At 36.9% G+C, this 26,478-nt stretch overlaps 1 protein-coding gene across 1 annotated transcript in view; it reads right to left on the bottom strand.

Annotated features, from left to right (window-relative positions):
• The window catches only part of SNX2 (sorting nexin 2), a 53,558-nt gene extending 27,527 nt beyond the window's left edge, over positions 1-26,031 (bottom strand). The window contains exons 1-2 of the mRNA XM_082650549.1: positions 25,900-26,031; positions 4,021-4,138 (exon numbers count right to left, since the gene is read on the bottom strand). Of these exons, the coding sequence (XP_082506675.1) occupies positions 4,021-4,138; positions 25,900-26,007 (226 nt within the window). The 5' untranslated portion in view covers positions 26,008-26,031. The remainder of the gene's footprint in view (positions 1-4,020; positions 4,139-25,899) is intronic.
• Between the last annotated feature and the right edge of the window lie 447 nt (positions 26,032-26,478).

Below are 26,478 nucleotides of genomic sequence, written 5' to 3'. Positions count from 1 at the left end.
AATGGAGAACCATAAAGAAATGTAAAATATCATACCTGCCCTCAGGGAGTTTATAATCTAGTTGGGAAAACAAGACATAAGCATGTGGAATATTAAATAATAATAAAAGAAAAATAACAGCCAAGAGAAAAAGAAAATTACAAGACATTTAATTGCTGTATGAACTAAAGAATAAACGCTATAATTTGAGTTAAGTGGGACAGAATAATTTAGGCTGGGGAAAATGAGGAATATTTTATGAAACTGAATTGAGAAGATCTGAATGAGTTTAGAGAAAAAATGAGGGAAGCATTCCACGAAAATGAAATACAGTTGACCCTTGAACAACGCGGGAGTTAGGGCTGCCGACCCTCCACACAGTCAAAAATCTGAGTATAACGTATAGTTGGGCCCTCCATATATGTGGCTCCTCTGTATTCGAGGTTCCACATCCTTGGATTCAGTCAACCTCAGATCAAGCTGTACTGTAGTATCTGCTAATTTAAAAAAATGCACATTAGTGGACCCGAGCAGTTCAAACTCATACTGTTCAGGAGTCAACCATAACAGCATAAGCTAAAAGCAAAGCCAGAAAAGTGAAAATTACAATCAGGGGCCAAAATGATAATCTGTTGGTTTACAGAATGCTACCAGGAAAAGGCAGGCAGGAGTATAAAGGAAACAGGATCAGATCAGCCGTTTCTAACCTGAGTTTCCCACATTCCTTGAGGTTTGGGAAGGTAGTAATGATAGTGAGTCATTTTAATACCTCAAAAAGTATATCACTAGTAACATGTTATTTACCTGAAGCGGTATCTTACCTCTTGGATTAGGAGGTACAAACTACTATGCATAAAATAAATAAGCTACAAGGGTATATTTTACAGCACAAGGAATACAGCCAATATTTTATAACTATAAATGGAGTATAAACTTTAAAAATTGTGAATCACTATGTTGTAACCTGAAACTTACACAATATTGTACATCAACTATACCTCAATAAAAAAAATAAGTAAAAATTTTTTTTAAAAAGAAAATAAAATGGATAGAAATTTAGTTTCAGCAGACCAATGTACAATTTGCTTTAAATTCTTCCCATGAAAAATTTTTTAGTAAAAGTGATCTAACATACTACAAATTAACAAAAATTAATTAAAACCAGACCTAAAGATTCCATAAAATGCCCCATATGTAAGTACAAAGATTAGCATTTCCTTGGAAGAGATACTTTGCAGATAAGTATAAACTGATTATGTCAGTGTCAGCTAAGTAATATTTCACTCATACCACAGACACCAGAGAATTTTTTAAACAAAGGAATACTCATTAAACTTAGATTTGGTATCATTTGCTGAAAAGTGTAAGTGAAATAAGCTAAATACCCTGGCAGAAACAATTCTAAAAGTCTAGGACAATTTCAATATTGGCAATTTGCTCACCCTCCCTTATTCTTCTAGGACAGCTTCCTAGTATGTTCCGTGTAGCTTAGTGCAGGATGTAAGTAATGGTGGAAAGGGGCTCTGTAGTCACCCATATTTGGTGAACACTCTGTAAGTAAGCTAGTAACAGTAACAAAAGTCACACTTGAACTTCTTCTAATACCACTTCTGACATAATAGTATTTGAAATGCTACCCAAAATACATGAGCATACATACCAATTACCATCTAATCTTATGGTTTTAAAACCAAATGGCTAAATCACTAGAGCAATACCTATAGTTTCTCCTCTGATACATGTCTTAGAACACCTAATGATGTCATTATGAAATGCAGCTGAGTTTAAGATGAAAGATAAAGCATAAACAAAAGAAACAAATAACTATTTTTACTGCTTAGTCCATGTCCCTCCTTAAAAACAAAGACAAACAAAACAAACACTGACATTGACCATATTTGTATCATTATATTTAGTATAGGCTGCACTAGGTAGACTAAAACACAAAAAAAGATTTTTCTAATCAAGCTTAGTGGGCAAATATCACTGTATAATCCGCATGTGGCAAACTGATCAGCTGGGCACACTGTAAACAAGAAAACCCTCTTTCCTTACACAAACACACACACACAGTTCTGTTTTTAGAGTTTCAGCACACTCATTAACAGAATTCTGAGACTTGAAGGTGAAAGATCCTTTAATAAAATGGATAATCTAAGTGTTCTATGTATGACCCTCTACTATTAGAGGAATAGGCACAATTTTAGATTAGCACCTACTTAGCAGAGAAAGAACTTGTGTCATCTTTCAGATTAAAACATAAATGCCATGAAAAAACTTTTAAGGACTGCCTGGAAAAAAGTCCATGAAAGGAAAGAAAAAGGAGTATTACAACTTTGGTTAACTGTCATTATACTCTAAGTTGTAAGGCACCTACAAAAAAAGGGGGGTGGGGGTAGGAAAATGATTGGAATTTGGTATCACATTTTTAACTTTCTGACGTGAATTCATAAAATACATGAATTTATCTGCAGTGAAAACTTTTCATATATCAAGCAGGAAATTATATGGACCTCTGTGATGGAGGATTGTATCTTTAAACATATTTGTAGGGGACTTCCCTGGTGGTGCAGTGCTTAAGAATCTGCCTGCCAGGACTTCCCTGGTGGCACAGTGTTTAAAAATCCGCCTGCCAATTCAGGGGACACGGGTTCGATCCCTGGTCCAGGAAGATCCCACATGCTGTGGAGCAACTAAGCCTGCTCACCACAACTACTGAGGCTGTGTGCTGCAACTACTGAAGCCCGTGCACTCTAGGGCCTGTGTGCCGCAACTACTGAAGCCCATGCGCCTAGAGCCCATGCTCCACAAGAGGAGAAGCCACAGCACCACAACAAGGAGTAGCCCCCACTCGCCACAACTAGAGAAAGCCCTCGTGCGGCAATGAAGGCCCAACGCAGCCAAAAAAAATACAGGATGGTTTGAATATTCAACCACTATAAAAGCTGAGGATGTATTATTAAGTTTTAACTCATGAAAGCCAGTTTAGGTAAATTAAGCTCTTAAATACACAAAGATTTACTATTTTAATTATTTGTGTCACTAATTCTAAGGAAGATTTTGCTTTTTAATATCCAAACATTAATTTGTACCTAAATTTTAATCTTAAAACAGATAACTGTTTTAAAGAGTCCAATTTTTTAAAAGGTAGAATGGACTACACCAAATCCTGCCCCCATATCAAAAATAAATTCCTGAAATATCAATTTACTCACCTAAAATTCAATCAAAATGGAACATGTGGTAAATACTGAAGCATTTTATTAAAACAGATTTCAAATATATGTAGACTATAAATTAAGTGATTGTTTTAAATTATTTTTTTATTTAAAAAATTTTTATTTATTTTTGGCTGCATTGGGTCTTCATTGCTGCACACAGGCTTTCTCTAGTTGTAGAGAGCGGGGGCTACTCTCTCTTGCGGTGCACGGGCTTCTCATTGCGGTGGCTTCTCTTGTTGGAGAGCACGGGCTCTCGGCATGCAGGCTTCAGTAGTTGTGGCTTGCGGGCTCTACAGCGCAGGCTCAGTAGTTGTGGTGCACGGGCTTAGATGCTCCACAGCATATGGGATCCTCCCGGACCAGGGATCGAACCCATGTCCCCTGCATTGGCAGGCGGATTCTTAACCACTGCGCTACTAGGGAAGTCCCTAAATTAAGTGGTTTTTAAGTCCAGAGTTTAATTTTGCTTTGTGACAACTTGTAAGTAAAAAGAAAATATAATCACTTGCTATTTCTCAAAGTATGAATGCCACAACCGTTTGTTTGAGTCCAAGTACTGATCAAAATAATCAAATTATTAGTGTGACTTATTTTCACATGCTTAAAACCAGAAAGGATCACATTTGTGCTTCTTTCAACAGTCTTTATTTTTCACAAAGCAAATTAACTGAAATTTCCTATCCTCCTCAGTTGGTAACAAGAAGAGCTACCATTAATACTTTACACAAAATGTCAGTTCTGCTTTAGAGAATATTTTCTAACAGAATATATGCTATAATTGACAATTATTTTTTTTTTAAATAAAGGTACTTATAATTACCTGCAAAAAGGTCTTCTCTGTCATCATCCAGCACAACTTCTGCAGGTTTTGGACCATTGGAGTTCGTACTAATATCTTCTGTAATAAGACTAGCTGGATCTGGAGATGATGGACTTGACTGTTAAAAAAACAATAATTGACAATGGATTGCCATGTTTGTCTGTTATATCTCTATACACTACAGAAATAGAATATTCTCTTGATAAGAAAAGAAGACTAACAGCTATTTATAGTTCCTCCTTTGAGGGTAAGAATGAATCAAAAACATACTTTTACTCACTTTCTCCTTTCTTAACAAGAAGTCACTTAAGATTTAAAAATAAAATCTTCTCTAGTCACCCAGTTAGATACACTAATTTGCCATGTTGACTTATAATTAACAAAAACAAATTTTAATGATTTACATAGTATATAATATTATGACATAATAATAAATATCATATCTTGAAAACATGTTGCATGAGTAAGAAGTTCCAACTACTTACTTTACTGTAAGAGGAAGCTTTAACAGTAGTTAAATTGAGACTACAATTATTCTAAAATTTCTATAGTTTCAAACTAAAAATATGCCCTCCCCCAAATATTTACATTTCAACTAAGCTAAGGGACTATTTTTGTACTTTTTAAAGTACAAAGGTCAGCAAAATGGAATGAAGATTGTAAAGCTTTTAGTTTTATCACAGTTTTCTTATAGTAATAATTAAAACCAATACTATTTTTTTAAAAAAAAATAACAAAAAGGAAGTTGAATACGTCAAAAGTGCACAGCTAGATATTTTTACAAACCCAACATCCCTGTGTAATCAGCACCCAGATCAAGAAAGAGAACATTATCATCAACTCTAGAAGCTCCACTCATGCTCCCTCCCATTCTTTACCCTCTCTCCACCCAGGCTTCTACCAACATGGATTTGTTTTTCCTGTTTTCACTCTTCATGGAACTGGAATCATACAAAATATATTGTTGTGTATTTGGTTTTTTATCTTAATGTTATATATATGAGATTCTTCTATATCATTGTATGTAATAATAGGACACTCATTTTCGTTTCTGTAAATATTTCACTGTGTAAATACATCATAATTGATCCATTCTACTGTTGATGGGCATTTGGGTTTTCAAATTTCATTATCAGTTTTATACCACTACCAATAGCACTGTATAAACTTTCTAGTACATATATCTTTTAGCAAACAGTGAACAAATGTCTGTTTGGTATGTACCTAGTAGTGAAATACCTGGATCATAGGGTAGGTGAATGTTCTTTAGAAGATATCACTAAACATTCTTCTAAAGTGGTTATTTAATTTATACTCCCACCGGTAATATATGAAAATTTCAGTTGCTCCACACCCTTGTTAACACTTTACTATATTCCATCTTTTTCGTTTTAGCGATTATGGAGGGTGTAGAGTGTATCTTTTGTGGTTTGAATTTGCATTTCCCAGATGAATAATGATGCTGAGCAATTTTTCATATGATTAATGGACACTTGGATATCTTCTTTCGGGAAGGGTCTCTTCAAATATTTTCCCTATTTTTTTCTATTGTTCCTATTGATTTGTAATTCTTTACATGCTCTAGATACAAATTCTTTGTGAGATATGTATCACAAATATTTTTCTCCCAGTCCGTACTTAATGCCTTTCCACTTACTTAATGGTAGGTATTGATGAATAGAAGTTCTTAATTTTAGTAAGGGTAAATTATCAACTTTGTTTTAAGATTAGTAAATTTTTTGTAGGATGAATAATTTTTCTTTTTTAAACACTGTCCAGGGAACACTGAGACATGTCTCTTCTTCTTTTTTTTTTTAATATTTACTTATTTATTTGGTTGCACCAGGTCTTAGTTGCAGCATGCCTGTGGGATCTAGTTCCCTGACCAGGGATCAAATCTGGGGCCCCTGCACTGGGAGTGTGGAGTCTTATCCATTGTGCCGCCAGGGAAGTCCCCAAGGATGAATAATCTTTTAAGGCCACTCCTAATTCATAAGATTTTCTGATCAGCTTTTTGAGTAAACTATCCTCTTCAGCATGAGGACATTTCTTAAGAGCTTTCAAAAACAGTTTAAATTCCTTATGGGAAAATTTTAAAAAGCGGTTTTTTTTCTCTCAGGAGCTCATAGCTCATGCTTATAGACCAAACTCTCACAAAGGTATGCCTCTATTTACCTTAGCATTTTTTCTTGAAGAAATTTGGAAACAAATAAGCTTTTATTATAAGCTTCGTCTAGAAGATGTTCCTGACCACCTCAATCTCATCTCTAGCTGAGTCTGGTTAGGTGAGTGATATATATGCTTCCACAGCACATCTATTTCTTTTGCCATAATTTCTCTTACCATACTATATTATAATTATTATCTGTTTATAGACTACAAATTCTATAAGGAAAGAAGAATGTCTTATTTTGCTTATTACTTTTTATCAGGTTCCTGGCCGCAAACACTCAATGACTATCTATTAACTGAATTCTAAGAAAATAATTACAAGTATGTGTAAGAATTGGCCACAAGTTTGTCAACCAGATTGCCTATAATGCTGAAAGGTTTGAAATACCCTAAAGCACAGCTACATAAAAATGTAGCAGAGTGGCTCCAACACGCATTCATGACAAAAGCTCTCAGTAAACTAGGAATACAAGGGAACCTCCTCAATTTGAGAAATAGCTACAAAAAACCTAGAGCTAACATCACACTTAATGAGAAACTCAGAGCTATCTCACTAAGATCAGGAACAAGGCAAGGATCCCCCCTGTCACTACTGCTTTTCAACATCATATTGCAAGTCCAAGCTAATGCAGTAAGACAAAACAAGGAAATAAAAGGTATATAGATTGGGAAGAAATAAAACTGTGTTCACAGATGACATGATCCTCTAAGTAGAAAATCCAGAAGAACTGACAAAAAAGGCTCCCAGAACTAATAAGCAATTATAGCAAAGCTGTAGGATACAGGTTAACATACAAAAGTTAATCACTTCTATATACCAGCAACAAACAAACAGAATTTGAAATTAAAAAAAAAAACATTTACATCAGCACCCAAAACAACTAAATACTTAGGAATAAATCTAACAAAATACGTTATCAATACAATATCCATATGAGAAAAACTAAAAACCTCTAATGAACAAAATTAAAGAACTAAATAAATGAAGAGATATTCTATATTCATGAATAGGAAGATTCAATATTGTCAAGATGTCAGTTCTTCCTGACTTGATCCACAGATTCAATGCAACACCAATCAAAATCCCGGCAAGTTATTTTGTGACTATCGATAAAATGATGCTAAAGTTTACACGGAGAAGCAAAAAACCCAGAAGAGACATTACTGAAGGAGAAGAACAAAATGGGAGGACTGAAGCTACCTGACTTCAAGACTTACCATAGGCTACAATAATCAACACAGTGTGGTACTGGTAAAAGAACAGATTAATGGGACAGAATAGAGAGCCCAGATATAGATCCACATAATATGGCCAGTTGATTTTTTGACAAATGATCAAAGGCAATACAATGGAGAAAAATTAGTCTCTTCAACAAATAGTGTTGGAACAACTGGAAATCTACATGTGAAAAAAGAATCTAGACACAGACCTTACACCCTTCACAAAAATCAACTCAGAATGGATCACAGACCTAAACGTAAAGCACAAAAGTATAAAGTTTCTAGAAGATAACATAGGAGAAAATCCAGATGACCCTGGGTTTCATAATGAGTTTTTAGATACAACAGAGGCACACTCCATGAAAGAAAGACTTGATAAGACAGACTCCACTAAAATTAAAATGAAAACTTCTGCTCTGCAAAAGATAGTGTCAAGAAAATGGAAAAACAAGCTGTAGACTGGGAGAAAATATCTGCAAAACACACAGCTGATAAAGCACTGTGATCCAAAATATACAAAGAACTCTTAAAATTAAACAATTAGAAAATGAACAACTCGGTTTAAAAACAGGACAAAAACCTTCAAGATACTTCACCAAAGATAAACGCATGGCAAATAAGCATATGAAAACATGCCCCACATCATATATCATTAGAGAAATGCAAATTAAAACAACAATGAGACACCGTTATACCTCATAGTGGTACATTCTATATACCTATTAAAGTCAAAATTTGGAACACTGACAACACCAAATGCTGATGAAGATGTGGGGCAACAAGAACTCTCATTCACTGCTGGTGGGAATGCAAAGTGGTACAGCCACTATGGAAGACAATTTGGCAGTACTTTTATAAGATGAGCATACTCTTATCATACATTCCAGCAACCGTGAACTTTAGTATTCATCCAGAGGAGCTGAAAACTTATACCCATACAAAAACATGCACATAATGTTTACAACAGCTTTATTCATAATTGCAAAAACTTGGAAGCAATGAAGATGTTCTTCAGTAGGTGAATGGGTAAATAAACTACAGTACATCCAGACAATGGAATATTATTCAAACTAAAAGGAAATGAGCTTTCTAACCATGAAAAAATACAGAAGAAACTTAAATATTACTAAGTGAAAGAAGCCAGTCTGAAAAAGCCACATATTGTATAATTACAACTATATGACACTGTGGAAAAGGCAAAACTATGGAGATAGTAAAAAGGTCAGTGGGTTGGGGGAAGGAAGGGATGAACAGGCAGAGCAGAGAGGATTTTTAGGACAGTGAAACTACTGTGTATGATATTGTAACAGTGAACATATATCATTATACGTTCGTCCAAACCCAGAGAATGTACAATACTAAGTGAACCTTAATGTAAACTATGGATCTTGGGTGATTATGATGTGTCAAAGTGGTTTCACCAATTGTAGCAAAAGTACCACTATGGTGGAGGATGTTGATAATGAAGGAAAATGCATGTGTAGGGGCATTATATGGGAAATCTCTATACCTTCCATTCAATTTTGCTGTGAACTTAAAACTGCTCTAAAAAGTAGTCTATTTTTCAAACAATGTAGTAGCAGAGTGGCATTTACTGACACAGAAAGATGCTTTTAATATGCCATTATATAAGAGAAATAGTTACACATGTGACCCGGTTTCCTGACACTACTCATTAAAAATAAATGTTTTCAGCAGTTGGCCCTCTGTTTCTGGGGTTCCAACAGATTCAACCAACTGAAGATTAAAAATATTAAAAAAGTAAATTCCAAAAAGTTCCAAAAAGCAAAACTGGAATTTGCCACACACCAGCAACCACTTACACAGCATTTACCTTGTACTTACAACTATTTACAAACATTTACATTGACATAGGTATTATAAATAATCTAGAAATGATTTTAAATATATGGGAGAGATTGTATATAGATTATATGCAAATACTATGGCATTTTATATAAGAGACTTCCATAAAAGGGATTTTTGGTATCTGTGGGATGTCCTGGAACCAATCCCCTGTGGATACTGAGGGAAAACTGTACTTGTTTTGAATAAGATACAGGCATTAAGGACCTACATATAATATACCTGTACCCTCAACTTCATTTTGAACAAAGATTTTATTTTTGAATACCAAAATTTCCTGGAGATCAAAGCTCTGGATTGTAGTTCTGCCTGCACACTAACTTGTCTATGGTTACATAAATTTCCTTAAGTACCATTTTTTTGTCTATTTAATGAGAAGTATATCAAAATTGCTATAACAGTCTTTTTTTTTACCTACACATTTTACTATTTCACAATTTCTAAATCTAAAATCACCTGATTCGATTTCTATTTGCATTTCTTAACCTTGCTTGATAATAACTTTGAAAAAACAAAACACCAAAATTTGTAAAAACTAAACGCAACTTTAAAAATAGTCAGTCTCAACTCACTGCTATAATTTAATGCCTGTGTAATGAACCTGTGACCAAATCTCAAGAGAAAAGACAATCAACAGATCCCAACCCAAAACAGCTCAGATGTTCGAAGTATTAATCAAACAAACTTTTAAAAGCTTTTCTAACTATGCTCCATGAGATAAAGGTAAATACATATGAAGTGAATGAAAAGAAAGATGTTCACAGCAAAGAAACAGAAACTACCAAAAAAAAAAAAGGAAAATTTCAGAACTGAAAAAAAGTATCTAAAGTAAAAAGTTCAGTCTCCCTGGTGGCGCAGTGGTTGAGAGTCCGCCTGCCGATGCGGGGGACGTCGGTTTGTGCCCCGGTCTGGAAGGATGCCACATGCCGTGGAGCGGCTGGGCCCGTAAGCCATGGCCGCTGAGCCTGTGTGTCCAGAGCCTGTGCTCCGCAATGGGAGGGGCCACAGCGGTGAGAGGTCCGCGTACCACACACACACACACACAAAAAAAGTTCGCATGATGGGTTCAATAAAAGACTGAAGATGACAGAAAAAAGTGTCAGTGAACTTGAAAATAAATCCACATAAAGTATCCAATCTGAATAACAGTGAAACAAAAGTTGAATAAAATGAACAAGGGGGACTTCCCTGGTGGTCCAGTGGTTAAGAATCCGCCTTCCAATGCAGGGGACACGGGTTCGATCCCTGGTTGGGGAACTAAGACCCCACATGCTGCAGGGCAACTAAGCCCACGTGCTCTAGAGCCTGTGTGCCACAAGTAGAGAGCCCTTGTGCCGCAACTACTGAGCCCGTGCACCACAACAAAATATCCTGCATGCTGCAACTAAGACCCGATGCAGCCAAATAAATAAAAAAGTAAATATTAAAAAAAAAAATGAACAAGGCCTCAGGAGTCTGTAAGATAATATCAAAAAGTCTAACACTCATGTCACTGAAGTTCCTGGACAGATGAAAAATTTTTGCACAAATATTTACAGAAGAAATGGTTGAAAATTCCTGAAGTTGAAGGACATAAATTTATAGGAGCAAACCTCAAAGAGGATAAAACCAGAGAAAACTATGTTTACACACATCATCACACAGCTAAAAATAAAAGTATTAGAGAAACAAATGAAAGTAGTGAGAGAAAAAACCCATTTTTACAGGGGGACACCAATTAAAATGACCAGAGATTTCTCATCAGAAATCACAAAGACTAAGAAAACAGTCTAAGAATACTTTCAAAGTGATGGAAGAAAGAACTGTCTACCCACAAATCTATAAACAGCAAAAATACCGTTCAGGAATAAAGGTAAAACAGTTTTCAGATGAAGCACAAACAAGATAATTCTCCATCAATAAACCAGGTCTAAAAAAACAGTAAAGGAAATTCTTTACGCTTAAGAAAAATGATACAAGAGGAAACAATGAATGAAGGAAAAGCAACAGAAATGCTAAATATCTGAATAACAAAAAGAAACTACGTTTTCCCTCTTCAATTCTCTAAAATAGATACGTCTATTCAAAGTAAAAATTGTAATGCAGGCCATAGTTATAATATATGTAGACTATTAACAACCTATAACGTATTCTTATCATAACTGAATGTTTATACTACTCTAATATCTTGGATATTCATTTTTCTCTGACATCAAAGTCAGAGAATGAAAAACTGGCATGTTGATGTAACAAAAAGGACTCTTTTATATCATAGTTCAGTGCCTGAGAGTGGAGAACAAGATGGGAATGGTGTGGACGGGTGAGCAACTCCAGTAATGGCTGTGGTGGCAGCAGTCACCCCACTGTGGGGAGACTATGAGGCATGCACTTTCTATTGGTGCCCATCCATCAGCAGCATGGAGTGCCCTGCTCCACTGCTCACAGAGCAGTCATGGAGCAGTCACTCATTAAAGGCTCTCAGGACTCACTTATCTCTGCCCCTGCCTCTCCATGTCTCCTTCAGTTTCCTAGTGAGTTCAGGAAGAGTTGTTCTCCACTGGATGGAAAGGAGTAAGGAGAGAGTGGTCCATCAAACAAGAAAGTGATGGTGGAAGGGTACAGTAACAGCTTCTGGGTGATCAGAATTATAGTTGTCTGAGACAGGCAATGAGGAGACATCAGTGTTTTTAATAAATATATATTCTTTTCTTCCCCTGTATCATCATTTAGTAGTTTTCTAGAGATTATTTTTATTAAAAGTTTCAAGGTTGCTAATATCTCTTCAAAAAAAACAAAAACAAAAACAAAACAAAACAATTAGTGCTTTGGATTGCAACGAAGACTAAAGAAGCCCACCTAATCCTCTTTCTCCCACTGATTAACACTAAAAGCTCTGGATAGAATACAGAAACAATGATCTAAAAGTAAAAAATAGGCAGGGCTTCCCTGGTGGCGCAGTGGTTGAGAGTCCGCCTGCTGATGCAGGGCACATGGGTTCGTGCCCCGGTCTGGGAAGATCCCATATGCCATGGAGCGGCTGGGCCCATGAGCCATGGCCGCTGAGCCTGTGTGTCCGGAGTCTGTGCTCCGCAACGGGAGAGGCCACAACAGTGAGAGGCCCGCGTACCACAAAAAAAAAAAAAAAAAAAAAAAAAGCATCTAGAACAATTCTTTGCTCAAAAAGACAAAAAGTTTTGGGAAGATGGAATTATGAAGTTGCCTGGAAAACGGCAGAAGGTAGTGGAACAAAAGGTTGAATACGTTGCTCAATAAAGTTCTTGGTGAAAATGAAAAGTGTGTCTTTTATTTTTACTTAAAAACCGAAGGCACTTTTTGGCTAACCCAATACTTGCTATGCTTTAAGAAAGTCCTTTACCACGTCAACTTCCAGCAACCATAAAACAAGTTAATCTGTTACCTTACCAGGAGGGTAAAGTTTACCCTTTACAGTTCTTGAAAGAAAAAATTAGTGACCTTGAAGATAAATCACTAGGAAATCTCCAATCTGAGTAATAGAGAGGAAAAGAGAAATGAAGAAAATGAACAGAACCCCAAGGATCTGTGAAACAGTATAAAAAGGTCTAACATTCATGTTACTGAAGTCCTAGAAAAAGAGCAATGCAGAACAATATTTAAAGAAATGATGCCTAAACACTCTCCAAATTTGGTGCAAGACATTAATTTACAGATCCAAAAAAATGAAAACTCCAAACAGGACAACTTCAGAGAAAACTAGATGCAGCCTCATTATTAAAAATGGCTGCAATGTGGGACTTCCCTGGTGGTCCCGTGGTTAAGAATCCACCTTTCAATGCAGGGGACATGGGTTCAATCCCTGGTCAGAGAACTAAGATCCCACATGCTGTGGGGCAACTAAACCCGGGGGCTCTAGACCCCGCATGCCACAACTAGAGAGCCTTTGTGCCCACGTGCCACAACTAGAGAGTCCATGTGCTGCAACTACTGAGCCCAGGCTCTGGAGCCCATGCACCAAAACTAGAGAGCCAGCATGCCACAACAACTGAGCCTGTGCTCTGGAGCCTGCGTACCACAACTACAGAGCCCACGTGCTACAATTACTGAGCCCACACGCTCTGGAGCTCACACATTGCATCTAGAGAGAAGCTCGCATGCCACAACAAAGAGCCCACATGACGCAACTAAGACCCTATGCAGGCAAATAAATACATAAATAAAAATGTTTAAAAAAAAAGAACCAAAGAAATGGTAACTGTGGAAATAAAATAGACCATTTTTCTTTTCTTAAAAGTTATTTAAAATGTAACTATGAGAGCAAAAATTATAACAATGGTAAAGTTTTCAATGAATGGAAATGTAATACACATGAGAAATACAACATGAAAGAAGGAAGATAAATGGACCTATATGGTTGTAAGGCTCTGAATTTTGTTTGTCAAAGTACAATATTAACTCTAATTGGACTGTAAATGTTTAGGTATATATTTCCCTCTGTTTTCAGAGGGAAAAACAGAAGAGAAAAACAGTAATCAAATAAAATGCTAGATCTAATGCAATCACACCAATAATCACATTAAATGTAAATATTCTAAACACCCCAATTAAAAGACAGAAGTGACCATATTGTGTACAAAAATAACAACGCACAACAATATGCTGCCTATAAAACCCTACTTTAAAGACACAGGTAAGTTAAAAGTAAAAGAATGGAAAAAACATGTCATGCTACCAAAGAAGAGCTGGAGTGTTACATTAACATCAGATAAAATAAACTTAAGAATAAGGAGTATTATCAACAATTAAGAGGGGTATCATGTGATAAAAGGATCAATTTACCAAGAAATTACAATAATACTAAATTACAGTAATTGATACAATAAATAGATAATAAGGGAAGATAGAGAAGACCTGGAAAATACTATCAATCAACTTGACTTAACATTTAGAGAACACTTCAACAATAACATTAGACTATATACATGTTTTTCAAGTGTACACAAACTGTTCACCATAACAGATCACATTCTGGGCCATCAGACAAACCTTAACAAATGTAAAAGAACTGGAGTCATAAAACATTCTCTGACACTAATAAAATAAACCTGTATCAGCAACAGAAAACTATCTGGAAAATCCTCAAATTTTGGAAATTAGCACATTCTAAATAACCTATAAGTCAAACAGGAAATCACAAGGGAAACTTGTGACTAGAAAATAGTTTAAATTGAATAAAAACAAAAACACAGTATCAAAATTTGTGGGATGCAGCTAAAGCGGTGCTTACAGTGAAATACATAGCTAAATACTAGCACTCAAAAAAAAAAAGTCTTAAACCAATGATCAAAGCTTGACAAAACAGAAGAGCAAACTAAACAGACAGCAAGCAGAAAGAAATTAATGAAACTAAAACACAAAACAAAAAATAAACAAGAAACCAAGAGACCAAAAATGGATTCTTTGGAAAGATTCCAATAAAATGACAAACCTTTAGCATGATTAAAATGAATGAATAAATAAGCAAACAAAGAGATGACATAAATTACCAATATAAGCAATGAAAAAGGAGGGGCATTACCTAGACTACACAGATACGGTAATAGGATAATGGAGTATTATGAAAAACCTATGCCCATGAATTTCACAGCTTACACTGAACAGACAAATTCCTTGAAAGTCACATACCACCAAAGCTCAACAAGAAGAAATACTTCTGTATCTATCAGATACACTGAATTTGAAGTTAAAAATCGCCCAGCAAACAAAACATGTTCAGATGATTTTACTAGCAAGTTCTGTCAACACTTAAGGCAGACATATGACTAATTCCACACAACCTCTTCAAGAATATAGAAGAGGAGGAAACACTCTCCAACTCATTTAATGAGGTAAGCATTTCTGATACCAAAATCAGACATAACTAGTAAAAGAAAATGACACACAAATATCTCTCACAAACACAGACACAATAACAGAAAAACACTAGCAAACTGGATGTAGCAATATATAAAAAGTATAAACACATTATGACTGTGTGGGGTTTATGCCAGGAATTCAAGGTTTAGTCAACATTTGAAAATCAATCAATATAATCCAGTTTATCAATAAACTAAAGAGAATTATATGAACATCTTATTAGATGCAGAAAACTCATTCCCCAACATCAACATCATTCAGAGATACAAAAGTCAGAAAACTAGAAATAGAAGGAAACTTCTTTAACCCAATAAAGGTCATCTACCAAAAAAAATCATATTTAAGGGAGAAAAAAATGAATATTTTCCTCCTATTAGCACGAAAGGGGAAAAGATACCCACTCTCACCATTTCTGTTCAGTATTACAATATTGGTTCTAACTAGTGCATTAAGACAAGAAAAAGAAAGACATACAGATTGGAAAGAAATAAAACTCTAATCAGAGACATGACTGTTTACATAGAAAATCCCAAAGGTTCTATAAAAAAACCCACTAGAACTAGAATGTTTAGCAACAGTTGCAGAAAGCAGGGTAAATATGCCACCAATGAGCAAACGTGAAAGATATAAAGGCACCAAAAAACTATAAAATAGGTAAAACTAATAAAATATGTACTAGATCTGTATGCTAAGAACTATGAACACTGATGAAAAAGATCAAGACAGACCTAAAAGAAAAAAAAAGAGAGAGAAATAGTATACTTATGGCTTAAAGGCTCAATATTGTTAATATGTTAATTCTCCCCCAAACTAATTAATGGATTCATTACAATCTCAATTAAAATCTCAGCAGGAATTTTTGATAGAAATCAATAAATAGATTCTAAAATTATATGGATAGGCAAAAGAACTAGAATAGTCAAAACTATTTTGAAAAGAACAAAGTCACTGGATTCACACTACCTGATTTCAAGACTCAGTTAATCAAGGTAATCAAGACAGCACAGAACTGGCAAAAAGATAGCCAAAAGATCAATGAAACAGAGTCCAGAAATATATATGCGCTACTGATTTTTGACAAAGATGCAAAGACAACCCAATGAAGAAACTTTTAAAGTCTAGCTTCTCTAACTTAATATAAAACATCTGAAATTCACTGATGTTTGTTGCATGTACTGAAAAATACTATCAACTAACAATATTTATAGAACATTCCACCCAATATCAGACTAAATACATTCTTTTCAAGTGCACACATAATATTTACCACAGAAGACCATATTCTGAGCCATAAAACAAACTGTAAAATGATTATCTTTCAGTAAATGGTGGTTGAACAACAAGATATTTATATTCAAAAACATGAACCTCAGGCTTCCCTGGTGGCACAGTGATTGAGAGTCTGCCTGCCGATGCGGGGGACACGGGTTCATGCCCCGGTCCAGGAAGAACCCACATGCTGTGGAGCGGCTAGATCCGTGAGCCATGGCCGCTGAGCCTGCGTGTCCAGAGCCTGTGCTCCACAACGGGAGAGGACACAACAGTGAGAGGCCCATGTACCGCAAAAAAAAAAAAAAAAAAAAAAAAAGAACCTCAACTCATAAGAAAATTAACTCAAAATCAATCTGAAGTCCAAATATAAAAGCTAAAACTATAAAACTTATAGAAAAAACATAAGAAAACCTTTGTGACCTTGTGTTAATGTTAGCCAAGGATTTCATATGTAACATATGAAGTACTATCAATTAAAAAAGGATAAAACGAGGCACAGATTGGGAAAAAATATCTTCAAAACACACATCTGGCAAAGGATGTGTATTCAGAATACATGAAGAATTCTCAAAACTCAATAAGGAAACCCATTTTAAAATGGCTAAAAGATACAAAAGAACACTTCACCAAAGAAGACAATTTTCAGATAGTGAACACGTATGTGAAAAGATACACACCTTCATTAACCGTTAAGGAATGTATATTAAAACCACAATTAGATAACACTACATACCTTTTAGACTGGCTAAAAATCACTGGTATGCTGGTATATGTTTAGCAATCAGGTCTTTGGGAGAGAAGACCCTGAATTTTAGCTTTTGCTTATTTCTGTGGCATAAACATACCCTCTGTGGCTGATTTCTCCCGACTGAATGTGGAGCTAGGAAGATATGTTACTTTCCACCATACGGATACAACAGACATAATACAGAAACTAGTAAAACATAGTAATTAGGAAGCGACAAGTTTTATATATTCATTACCTTTGTTTTTTTAATATAATTTATGTTTATATAATTTAATTTTTAACAATGGCTGTTTACTAAACAGTTTACAAAATTCCTGAAAATTTAAACATCAGTTCTTTCAAGTCAGTATAAGCCAGCCCCAAGCGTGCCACTGCCTGAAATAAAACTGACACTAACAAGTGCTGACAAGGATGTGGAACAACTGAATTCTCCATCATGGAAGAAAACAGTCTGGCAGTTATCTTTTTCTTCTTTCTCTTTCTTTCTTAGAATCTTTTACAATTTTTTTTATATTTCAGAGATAAAATGAATGAAAACCTGACCAGAGACTAAAACAGGCAAATCCAGAGGCACTTAGTTTCCTTCAGACTAGCCTTCAGGATTCAAACACTCAATAATACATACAAAGTGTGACTCTTTGAATAGGAATAAAGTGTCAATATATATTTTTAAAGAAATGTATTTATTTATTTTATTTTTGGCTGCAATGGGTCTTTGTTGTCACAGGCAGGCTTTCTCTAGTTATGGTGAGTGGGGGCTACCCTTCGTTGCAGTGCGTGGGCTTCCCATTGCGGTGGCTTCTCTTGTTGCGGAGCACAGGCTCTAGGCGTGCAGCTTCAGCAGTTGTGGCATGCCAGCTCAGCAGTTGTGTCTTGCAGGCTCTAGAGTGCAGGCTCAGTAGTTGTGGTGTGTGGGCTTAGTTGCTCCATGGCATGTGGGATCTTCCTGGACCAGGGCTCGAACCTGTGTCCCCAGCATTGGTAGGCGGATTCTTAACCACTGCGCCACCAGGAAAGTCCCTAAAACTTCAATATTAAAATAACTTTTATGATGGGAGGAAATACCATAACATACTTTTGTCTTGAAACATCATGCTTTCATTTTAATGAAACCATATATTATCAATTCTCAGACTTGGAGAACACTGTCCTAATGGACATGGTCTTGGGTTATATTACTAGTTATTATTATAACTTGAGTTATATCATTACTAGAGCCATTAACTTGCAAGACTAAAAGTAATTAACTTCATCTCCCTATGCTTTATCTCCCTTGAACCTTTCTGGCAAAAAGTTTGGCAGTCTCTTAGAAAGTTAAACATGTATTTACCATACAACCAGCAATCCTACTTCTAAGTATTTTCCCAAAGGAAATGAAAATCGTTCACACAAAAATCTGTACGTAAGGCTTCCCTGGTGGCGCAGTGGTTGAGAGTCCGCCTGCCGATGTAGGGGACACGGGTTCATCCCCCGGTCTGGGAAGATCCCACATGCCACGGAGCGGCTGGGCCCGTGAGCCATGGCCGCTGAGCCTGCGCGTCTGGAGCCTGTGCTCTGCAACGGGAGAGGCCACAACAGTGAGAGGCCCACGTATCACAAAAAAAAAAAAAAAAAAAAAATCTGTACATAAGATGTTTATGTCGTTTCTAGTCATTAATGCCCGAAACTGTAAACAACATAAACATTCAACAACAAACAACTGTGATACACAATACAATGGAATACTAAATTCAGCAACAAAAAGGAATGAATTACTGATACATGCAACAACATCAATAAATATTAGATACTTTAGGTTAAGTTAAAGAAGCTACATTCAGGAAATTTCATACTGTTTTATTTATAAAAAATATAATTCCATTTATATGAGTCCATTTATATGGAATTCTGGAAAAGACAAAACTATAGGCAAAAAACAGATCAGTGGGTGCCAGAGGCTGGGAGTGGGAGGCGTTAACTACATGAGACAATTTTTAGGAGGTGATGGAAGTGTCCTATATCTTGATTGAGGTGGTAGTGAACTTTACTGAGGTAAATTTTATCACAACTAAAAACCATCATCACAGGAAAAAAACACCAGAGTTCAATTTTATAGGAAAGTGGGCATTTGAAAAGTAACATTAAGGACAAATCTGGGGAGTTCCCTGGCAGTCCAGTGGTTAGGACTCTGAGCTTTCACCGCTGAGGGCCTGGGTTCAATCCCCGGTCAGGAAACTAAGACCCCACAAGCCGTGCAGCATGGCAAAAAAAATAAATAAATAAAATTATTCTTTTTAAGAAAAAACTGAAAAAAACTGAGCACCTCTGCCTCAAGCAACTACATAGAATAACATTTTTTACAGGCACTAAAAATAGTTCATTCCAAAACCCTTATATTTAATGGCTTCCAGGGAAAGTAGTCAATTAGAGTTATACCTCGTCATAAATCTCTTTCTAGTATTTTCCATGCTGTTGCCTTTAAATACCTGGTCACGAAATGTCTTTCCTCTTAAACATAGGTAATTCATAATGAAATTTTCAAAAAAATTAAAACATTTAAAGTTGGATGCCAACCCAAAGAAGACAGAATTAGGAAAACAAGATATATGCTGTTACTACCTGTTGTGTTAGAACAATAGATACTAACTTCAGTTCTTTATCCAAAGACTCTTTAGTCTTACTCTACTTGCTCTCTTGATAATGTCACCCACTTTTCAGGGTTTCAAAGATCATCTCTATGCAATTAAGTCACTCCAGTTTTCTATACTATTTCTGTACCATGTGCATATTTCAATTACACATATATCACCTGGTATTGCAGATGCTTGTTCACACAGGTGTGTTTATTATGTTGACTCCTGTTGGTTCATATACTCCGTAAGGGCAAGGACTAGATTTCTACTAAACTAGTTTGGTTTAGTGTCACCATTCAATAAATTGTATTGAATCTGTATCTCTAGCCACCCAGTATTTCTAGCTGTCTGATAGTATCTGCATTGGTGTAACTTATTCCCAAATGAAATAAACTTATAATTCCTTCCCCTAGACATTGTAAGTCTTAAGATGTCTATCTTTTAATCTGCTATTGCATCAACTTCTTTCTCTCCTTTATTATTTGCACTTTTCTTCTTGAGGCTTTTAACCTCAGATTTAAAATAACCTCTGGCTCATCAACCTACCAATGATACCTCGCACTCAAATTTATCCCTCAGACCACTAGCACATTAAGCTTCCTAGGTGATCATGTTACTGCCCTGAAAATCTTCCAGAGCTCTCACGTGCCTACAAAACAAATTTCAAAGCTGTTCACAATCTCACCACATTAACCTGTAACATCCTATATTCAGCCACTCAGAATTATTTATGGTTCCCTAAAATATGGACTGAACCTTAAGTGACACGTGCCATTCTCCCACACTGAAATTTCATTCCACCCTTCAAAGTCTCTCTTAAATATTATCATCTCAATGGCTTTTCCTAGCCAACAGAAACACTTACTGTTCATCTACTATGTGTCAGGAATGCTGATAGGAGTTAGAATCGCTCCCATTTCACTGGTACTTTCAGTGTTTTCAGATCATATAGTCACAGTCTGTCCGTATCAGAGCTTTCTGTATATCTTTCCTCTCCACTGGAGATTTTCTGTCCTCAAAGATTTGCATTATCTTGCTAGTATCTGCACTCCTGTTATCATCTAAAAAGTATGGTAGAGAGTAAATACTCAAGTATTTACTGAAGTCAACTAAGTACAGTATCTTCTGAGCAATTATGGCATAGGGTTACATGGTGGGAAAGGAATTCTAAGACCTGTGAACCTCCCATCTGGAAATTTCATTTGAAATGCACTATAAACTATCATGTGACAGTGTTGGTGAAACTGTGGTTCTCAACTTAACTTCAGCTGACCTTAAGATTTGAGGTTAGTACAAGAACCAGGTGTAAACATCTACAGTCAACCAATTTTCAGAAAGGATGCCAAGACCATTCAATGGAGAAACAGTCTTTTCATCAAATGGTGCTGTGACAACTGGATTGCCACATGCAAAACAATGAAGTTGGACTTTACCTCATACCATATACAAAAGTTAACTCAAAACGAATCAAACCCCTAAATGTTAAGAGCCAAAACTATAAAACTCTTAGAAGAAAACAGATATTCATGGAATTCATGGAAAAGACTCTGACAAGTACAGGTTTCTGGTAACTGACTATACTGCTGAACTGAATGAATAAGCATTTTCAGAATTCTAATGGAAAACTGATGAATTCATAAAAGTGCTAACAAAAGATCAAGATGAAAAAAAAATTAATTACATGGGACTGAGTGAACTGATGAGGATGATTATAATTTTTGTGACTTCCTTTTTGAATAAAAAAATGTGACGTAAATTTATGTAAAAAGAACTTAATGTAAAACAATGCCACTCCTCACATATTTTCTCTTGTTTTGGAAAATATATTTTCTGTTAAAAATGTGATTTATGCTGACACGTAATAGGTTGATTATTGTTAATATGAATGAATTAATAAATTTAAAAAAAACAGATATAAATCTTCATGACCTCGGATTGGGTAGGGGATTCTTATATATGATGTTGAAAGCATGACCAACAAAATAAAAAACAGATAAACTGGACTTCATCAAATTTTTAAAACATTTGTGCTTCAGAGAACACTGTCAAGAACATGAAAAGACAATCTACAGAGTGGGAAAAAATTTTTGCAAATCATGTATCTGGTAAAGAACTTGTATCTACGATATACAAAAAAATTCTTATAAATAAAAAGACAGGGCTTCCCTGGTGGCGCAGTGGTTAAGAATCCGCCTGCCTATGCAGGGGACACCGGTTCGAGCCCTGGTCCGGGAAGATCCCACATGCCACAGAGCAACTAAGCCCTTGCGCCACAACTACTGAGCCCGCACGCCACAACTACTGAAGCCTGTGCACCTAGAGCCCATGCTCCGCAACAAGAGAAGCCACCGCAATGAGAAGCCTGTGTCCCGCAACACAGAGTAGCCCCCGCTCGCTGCAACTAGAGAAAGCCTGCACACAGCAACGAAGCCCCAATGCAGCCAAAAGTAAAATAAATAAATAAATTTATAAAAATAAAAAATAAAAAGATAACCCAACTGAAAAATGAGCAAAAGCTCTGAACAGACATTTCTCCAAAGATGTACAAACGGCCAACAAGCATATGCAAAGATGTCTTCAAGAAAATATAATCAAAACCACACTTAGAAACCATTTCACATGCATTATGATGGATAGAATAAAAAAGTCGAATAATAACAAGTGTTGGTGAGGATGTGGAAAAACTGGTTCCCTCACACATGGCTGGTGGGAATGTAAAATGGTGTGGCCATTTTGGGAAACCACTCCAGCAATTCTTCAAATGATTAAATGTAGAGTCACCATATAACCCAGCAATTCCACTTGTACACAAATGTTTATTGCAGCATTATTTATAATAGTCAAAGTGGGGAAACAATGCAAATGTCCAATGAATGACAAAATGGATAAACAAAATGTGGTATAGCCATACAATGGATTATTACTCAGGCATAAAAAAGAATTAAGTATAGACTTTGAAAACATTATGCCAAGTGAAAGAAGTCAGTCACAAAAGACCACATGTTACATGATTTCATTCATATAAAGTCTAGAATAGGGACATCTATAGAGACAGAAAGTGAATTAGTAGTTGCCTAAGGTTGGGAGCAGAGGAGTTTAGGGAATGGGGACGGAGGTGAGAGGGTACGAGGTTTCTTTCTGAGGTGATGAAAATGTTGTAGTATCTGTGAATATACTAAAACCCATAAAATTGTACATATTAAATGCGTGAGTTATATGGTACGTGAATTATAACTCAATAAAGCTGTTTAAAAAAAGAACAGGTGAAACTAACACAACACTGTAAATCAACTATAATCCAATAAAGAAAAAAAAAAAGAACAGTCATATAATAGAAATTTCCTGACCTTTTTAAGGTGTTGTCTTACTACTTCATGCTGCCTTAGGGCAAGCATCTTTTAAGCTTAGGACTATATCATTAAAAAAAAAAAAAAAGGCAGTAAAAGTGGTATTCCTAAACAATGTAAAGCCTCTCAGGTACAAAAGAAGAACAAGCTTTTGCCAGATATTTTCCGTTTTCAGTCCCTTCCCTGCCCCCATGCCAGCCCTTCTCCACTCTGTTTCATAGTCACAACAGAAACATACAGTAGGGGTTTTAAATATGCTTTAGCTACTGAACATAGCTTTATGTGACTGTTCTTAATTTTGAAAGGAAAGTTTAATATTGGGATAAAACATACTCATAGCATACATATACACTAAGTTGTATAGTCATTACAAGCTTAACAATTATGACATGGAAGCTGTGTATAATTTGATTTTCACTTATATGGATTTCAACTGATTTTTTTCCTCCAAATGCCCTCAAATGAAAAAGTTTCTACATGCATAATATTTTTAAAACTCTGACTTACTTTTTTTTTAAATAGAAAGACATTAATTTTTATGCCTTTCTTACAATTTACGGCTTAGGTAAGAACTATTCAAAGCAGATGACCTGTATCAGAATCACCTGGGGCTTTGCAACTCATTGTTGTCCTTGGGACTAGAAGCAATGTCATGAGGAGTTTGTTAAAAATGCAGAATTTGGCTTATCAGAGACCTACAGAATCAGAATTTGCTTTAACAAGATCTCTAGGTAACTTATATATAATGTTTGAAAAATAATGATCTAGAACACTTATAAAACATGCAGATTCTAGTGAGGCAAAGGCATCTGCATTTTAAACAAGAATCCTATGGTTTCCCCTACACACTGAAGTTTGAGAAGCACTATTCAAAAGAAAAGGGGCATACTGAAAAAACATTCCTTTAGAGCAGCTTTGGTATACTAATAAATGCTGCTACCTATCCTTCCCCAAATAGTTTGAAAAGCAAAAAAAAAATTTCTGAATTTTTAAGTCTCACAGTTATACTACCTTAAAATTAATACCCTGAGTCTCACGAAATAAGGGGTTTAGATGAACAATCAGAACCAACTTTTTTAAAAGTTTTCATAATGCAGTAACCAAAATAAATTTATTCATACTCAAAATTCTGTAGACTTCTACTGAAAAGTCAAATACCTTATTAAAAAGTCCCATCCAAATGGGAAATATAAGTTATAGTTCCTTTTACTCAACTTTAAAAGACTTCAATTAAACAGAATGCTTAGTGTTCACAATATTCTAGTTTAAACTATGTTAATTAAGTTTATTCTGATCCTTGCTGGTGGAAAACCTTTGTAGCTCTCACAAGGAATACAGGTCTTAGGATTATGCATAGACACTAACTTTCAGTACGTGTTAAGGTAGCTGTAGAGTATACATAAAGGACTACAAGGATATTGGCCCCAAAATGTAATTTGCTGTGCAAGATAATTTTTACTAATTCTTAGGGGATGCTGGTTTTGACAATTAATTCAGCAAACATTTGCTAAATACAATCAATGGTCAAGATTTTGTGAGGAAACAAAGATGATCAAGGCACTATCCCTAGGCCCAAGCAGCATATAATCCTGAGGACAGGTGGGGTTTGGGCAGGAACCTGCATATACAATTAGCAGAATGTGGTCAGTACCGAAAACGGGTGCCGGAAGTTCCAGTTTCAGCTAAGTGAATGCCAAATAATGGATATTTTACAGTAATTTCCAATTGATTTGCTGCAGAGTTCAACAAGCTAGGAAAGCTTACTGAAAAGCAGTTTATAAAGAAGTACAGCCCAAGATAATTCTCTGGGAAATGTGCTTATATTTTAATACACATACACACACTTAAAGTTGGGCTATGAGGTGTGTGTGCGCTCATCAAAGGCGAAGCAATTCAAATATGAACTGGATACAGGAGGCCCAATACAGTTAAGTTCATAGAGGGCGTTTCCTTTGACAAAAACAGGAAGACTTAGCTTCAGAGATCGCTGATCATGCGAGAAAAGAGGAAAAAGGAGTGAGGATCTGTTTTTATTTCTCCCCTGGTAACTTAAAAAAAAAAAAAAAACCTCCCCCACCGCCCAGCAGTTTCCTGAACTATTCCCTCCCTTCAACTGTATATTTTATCAACACTATGTTCCTTAAAAAGCTTAAGAACTAAAGAAGACAAGCAAGACCGGTCAAATGCATTTACCTATTTAACAGTCCAAAACAGGTACCTCCCTCAAGGGGAACTAGCAGTCCATGAAGGGCCAGGACCGGGAAAAGTGCATCCACACGTTCCCTCCAGCGCCTCGGCCACTGAGCACTCTCTTCACTGCTCTCCCCTTTCGGAGGCACACCCTTCCTTGGGAAGGGAAAAGCAAGCACCTCTTAAAAGGGGCTGCGGAGGTCGCCCGGCAGCGCGGTGAGGTTTGCGGGGACCCAGGGCAAAACCTTCTCTGCACTGGAAGAAGAGGTGCAAGTGACACTGACGAGGGCCAGCTGAACGGGGAAAGGGCACTGCGATGCTCTGTCCGGTCCCGGCCCCTCAGGGGTTCAGGTCGGCCCCCCGGCCCGCAGTTTGCTCTCTTAAGCAGGCCTAGCCGCCCAGGCCAACTCCAGCCCAATGACAGGTCCCCGAGGTGGGGCCCGCGTCACAGGTGTCGCCCCAACCAGGTCCTTGCAAATCCCAGGGGGTGGGGAGGGACAAGTCGGGGCACGGCAAAGGCACCGAAAGGTGAGACGCGCGGCAGCGACGGAGCGCAGCACCCACGGCGACGCGGTCTCACCTCTAAGGTGGAGACAGTGCTGGTGAACAGGTCCTCTCCGTCCTCCAGTTCCTCAAAGTCGGTGGGTTTCCCGACCCCCAGCGGAGGAGGCTCCCTCTCGGCCGCCATCTTCGCTCGCCCAGACTACTGCGCGAGCGGGACCTCGCGGACCTGTCACGTGAGCACGCACGGCTAGGCTGGCGCGCGGGCCGCTGTGCTCCCCCTCCTCCCCGGCCCGCCGCGCGCGGCCCCGCCCCCGGCCTCGAGACTGCGCCCGCCCGGCGCGCGCCGCGTTCAGCCCCGCCCGTTTGCCTCTCCTTCCACCTCCACGTCTGGGTCGCGGCCACCTTTTCACCGCCCACTTGCTGTACTGACTTTTGTGGAAGAATCTTGGACTTTTATTGCCACGTCCCTTTCTTAGCAGAACTAGGCCAAACGATTTCTGTTGTCGTTACCGCTTTTAAAATCTCCTTTAGGAAGTGGGAGAGCTTGGGGACCAGTCTTTGGGCTTGGATTATGCACAGAAGGCAAGATTGAGTATTGGTGGAAGAGAGACGTGTCTCTTAGAGCTCTAGGCTGTCCCATAGAACTTTCTGACAT

Source organism: Grampus griseus, assembly GCF_964374135.1.
Source record: "Grampus griseus genome assembly, chromosome: 3".
In the NCBI taxonomy this organism is placed as follows: Eukaryota; Metazoa; Chordata; class Mammalia; order Artiodactyla; family Delphinidae; genus Grampus; species Grampus griseus.
Note: the sequence above shows the minus strand (reverse complement) of the source record. Positions and strands in the feature narration are given on the sequence as shown.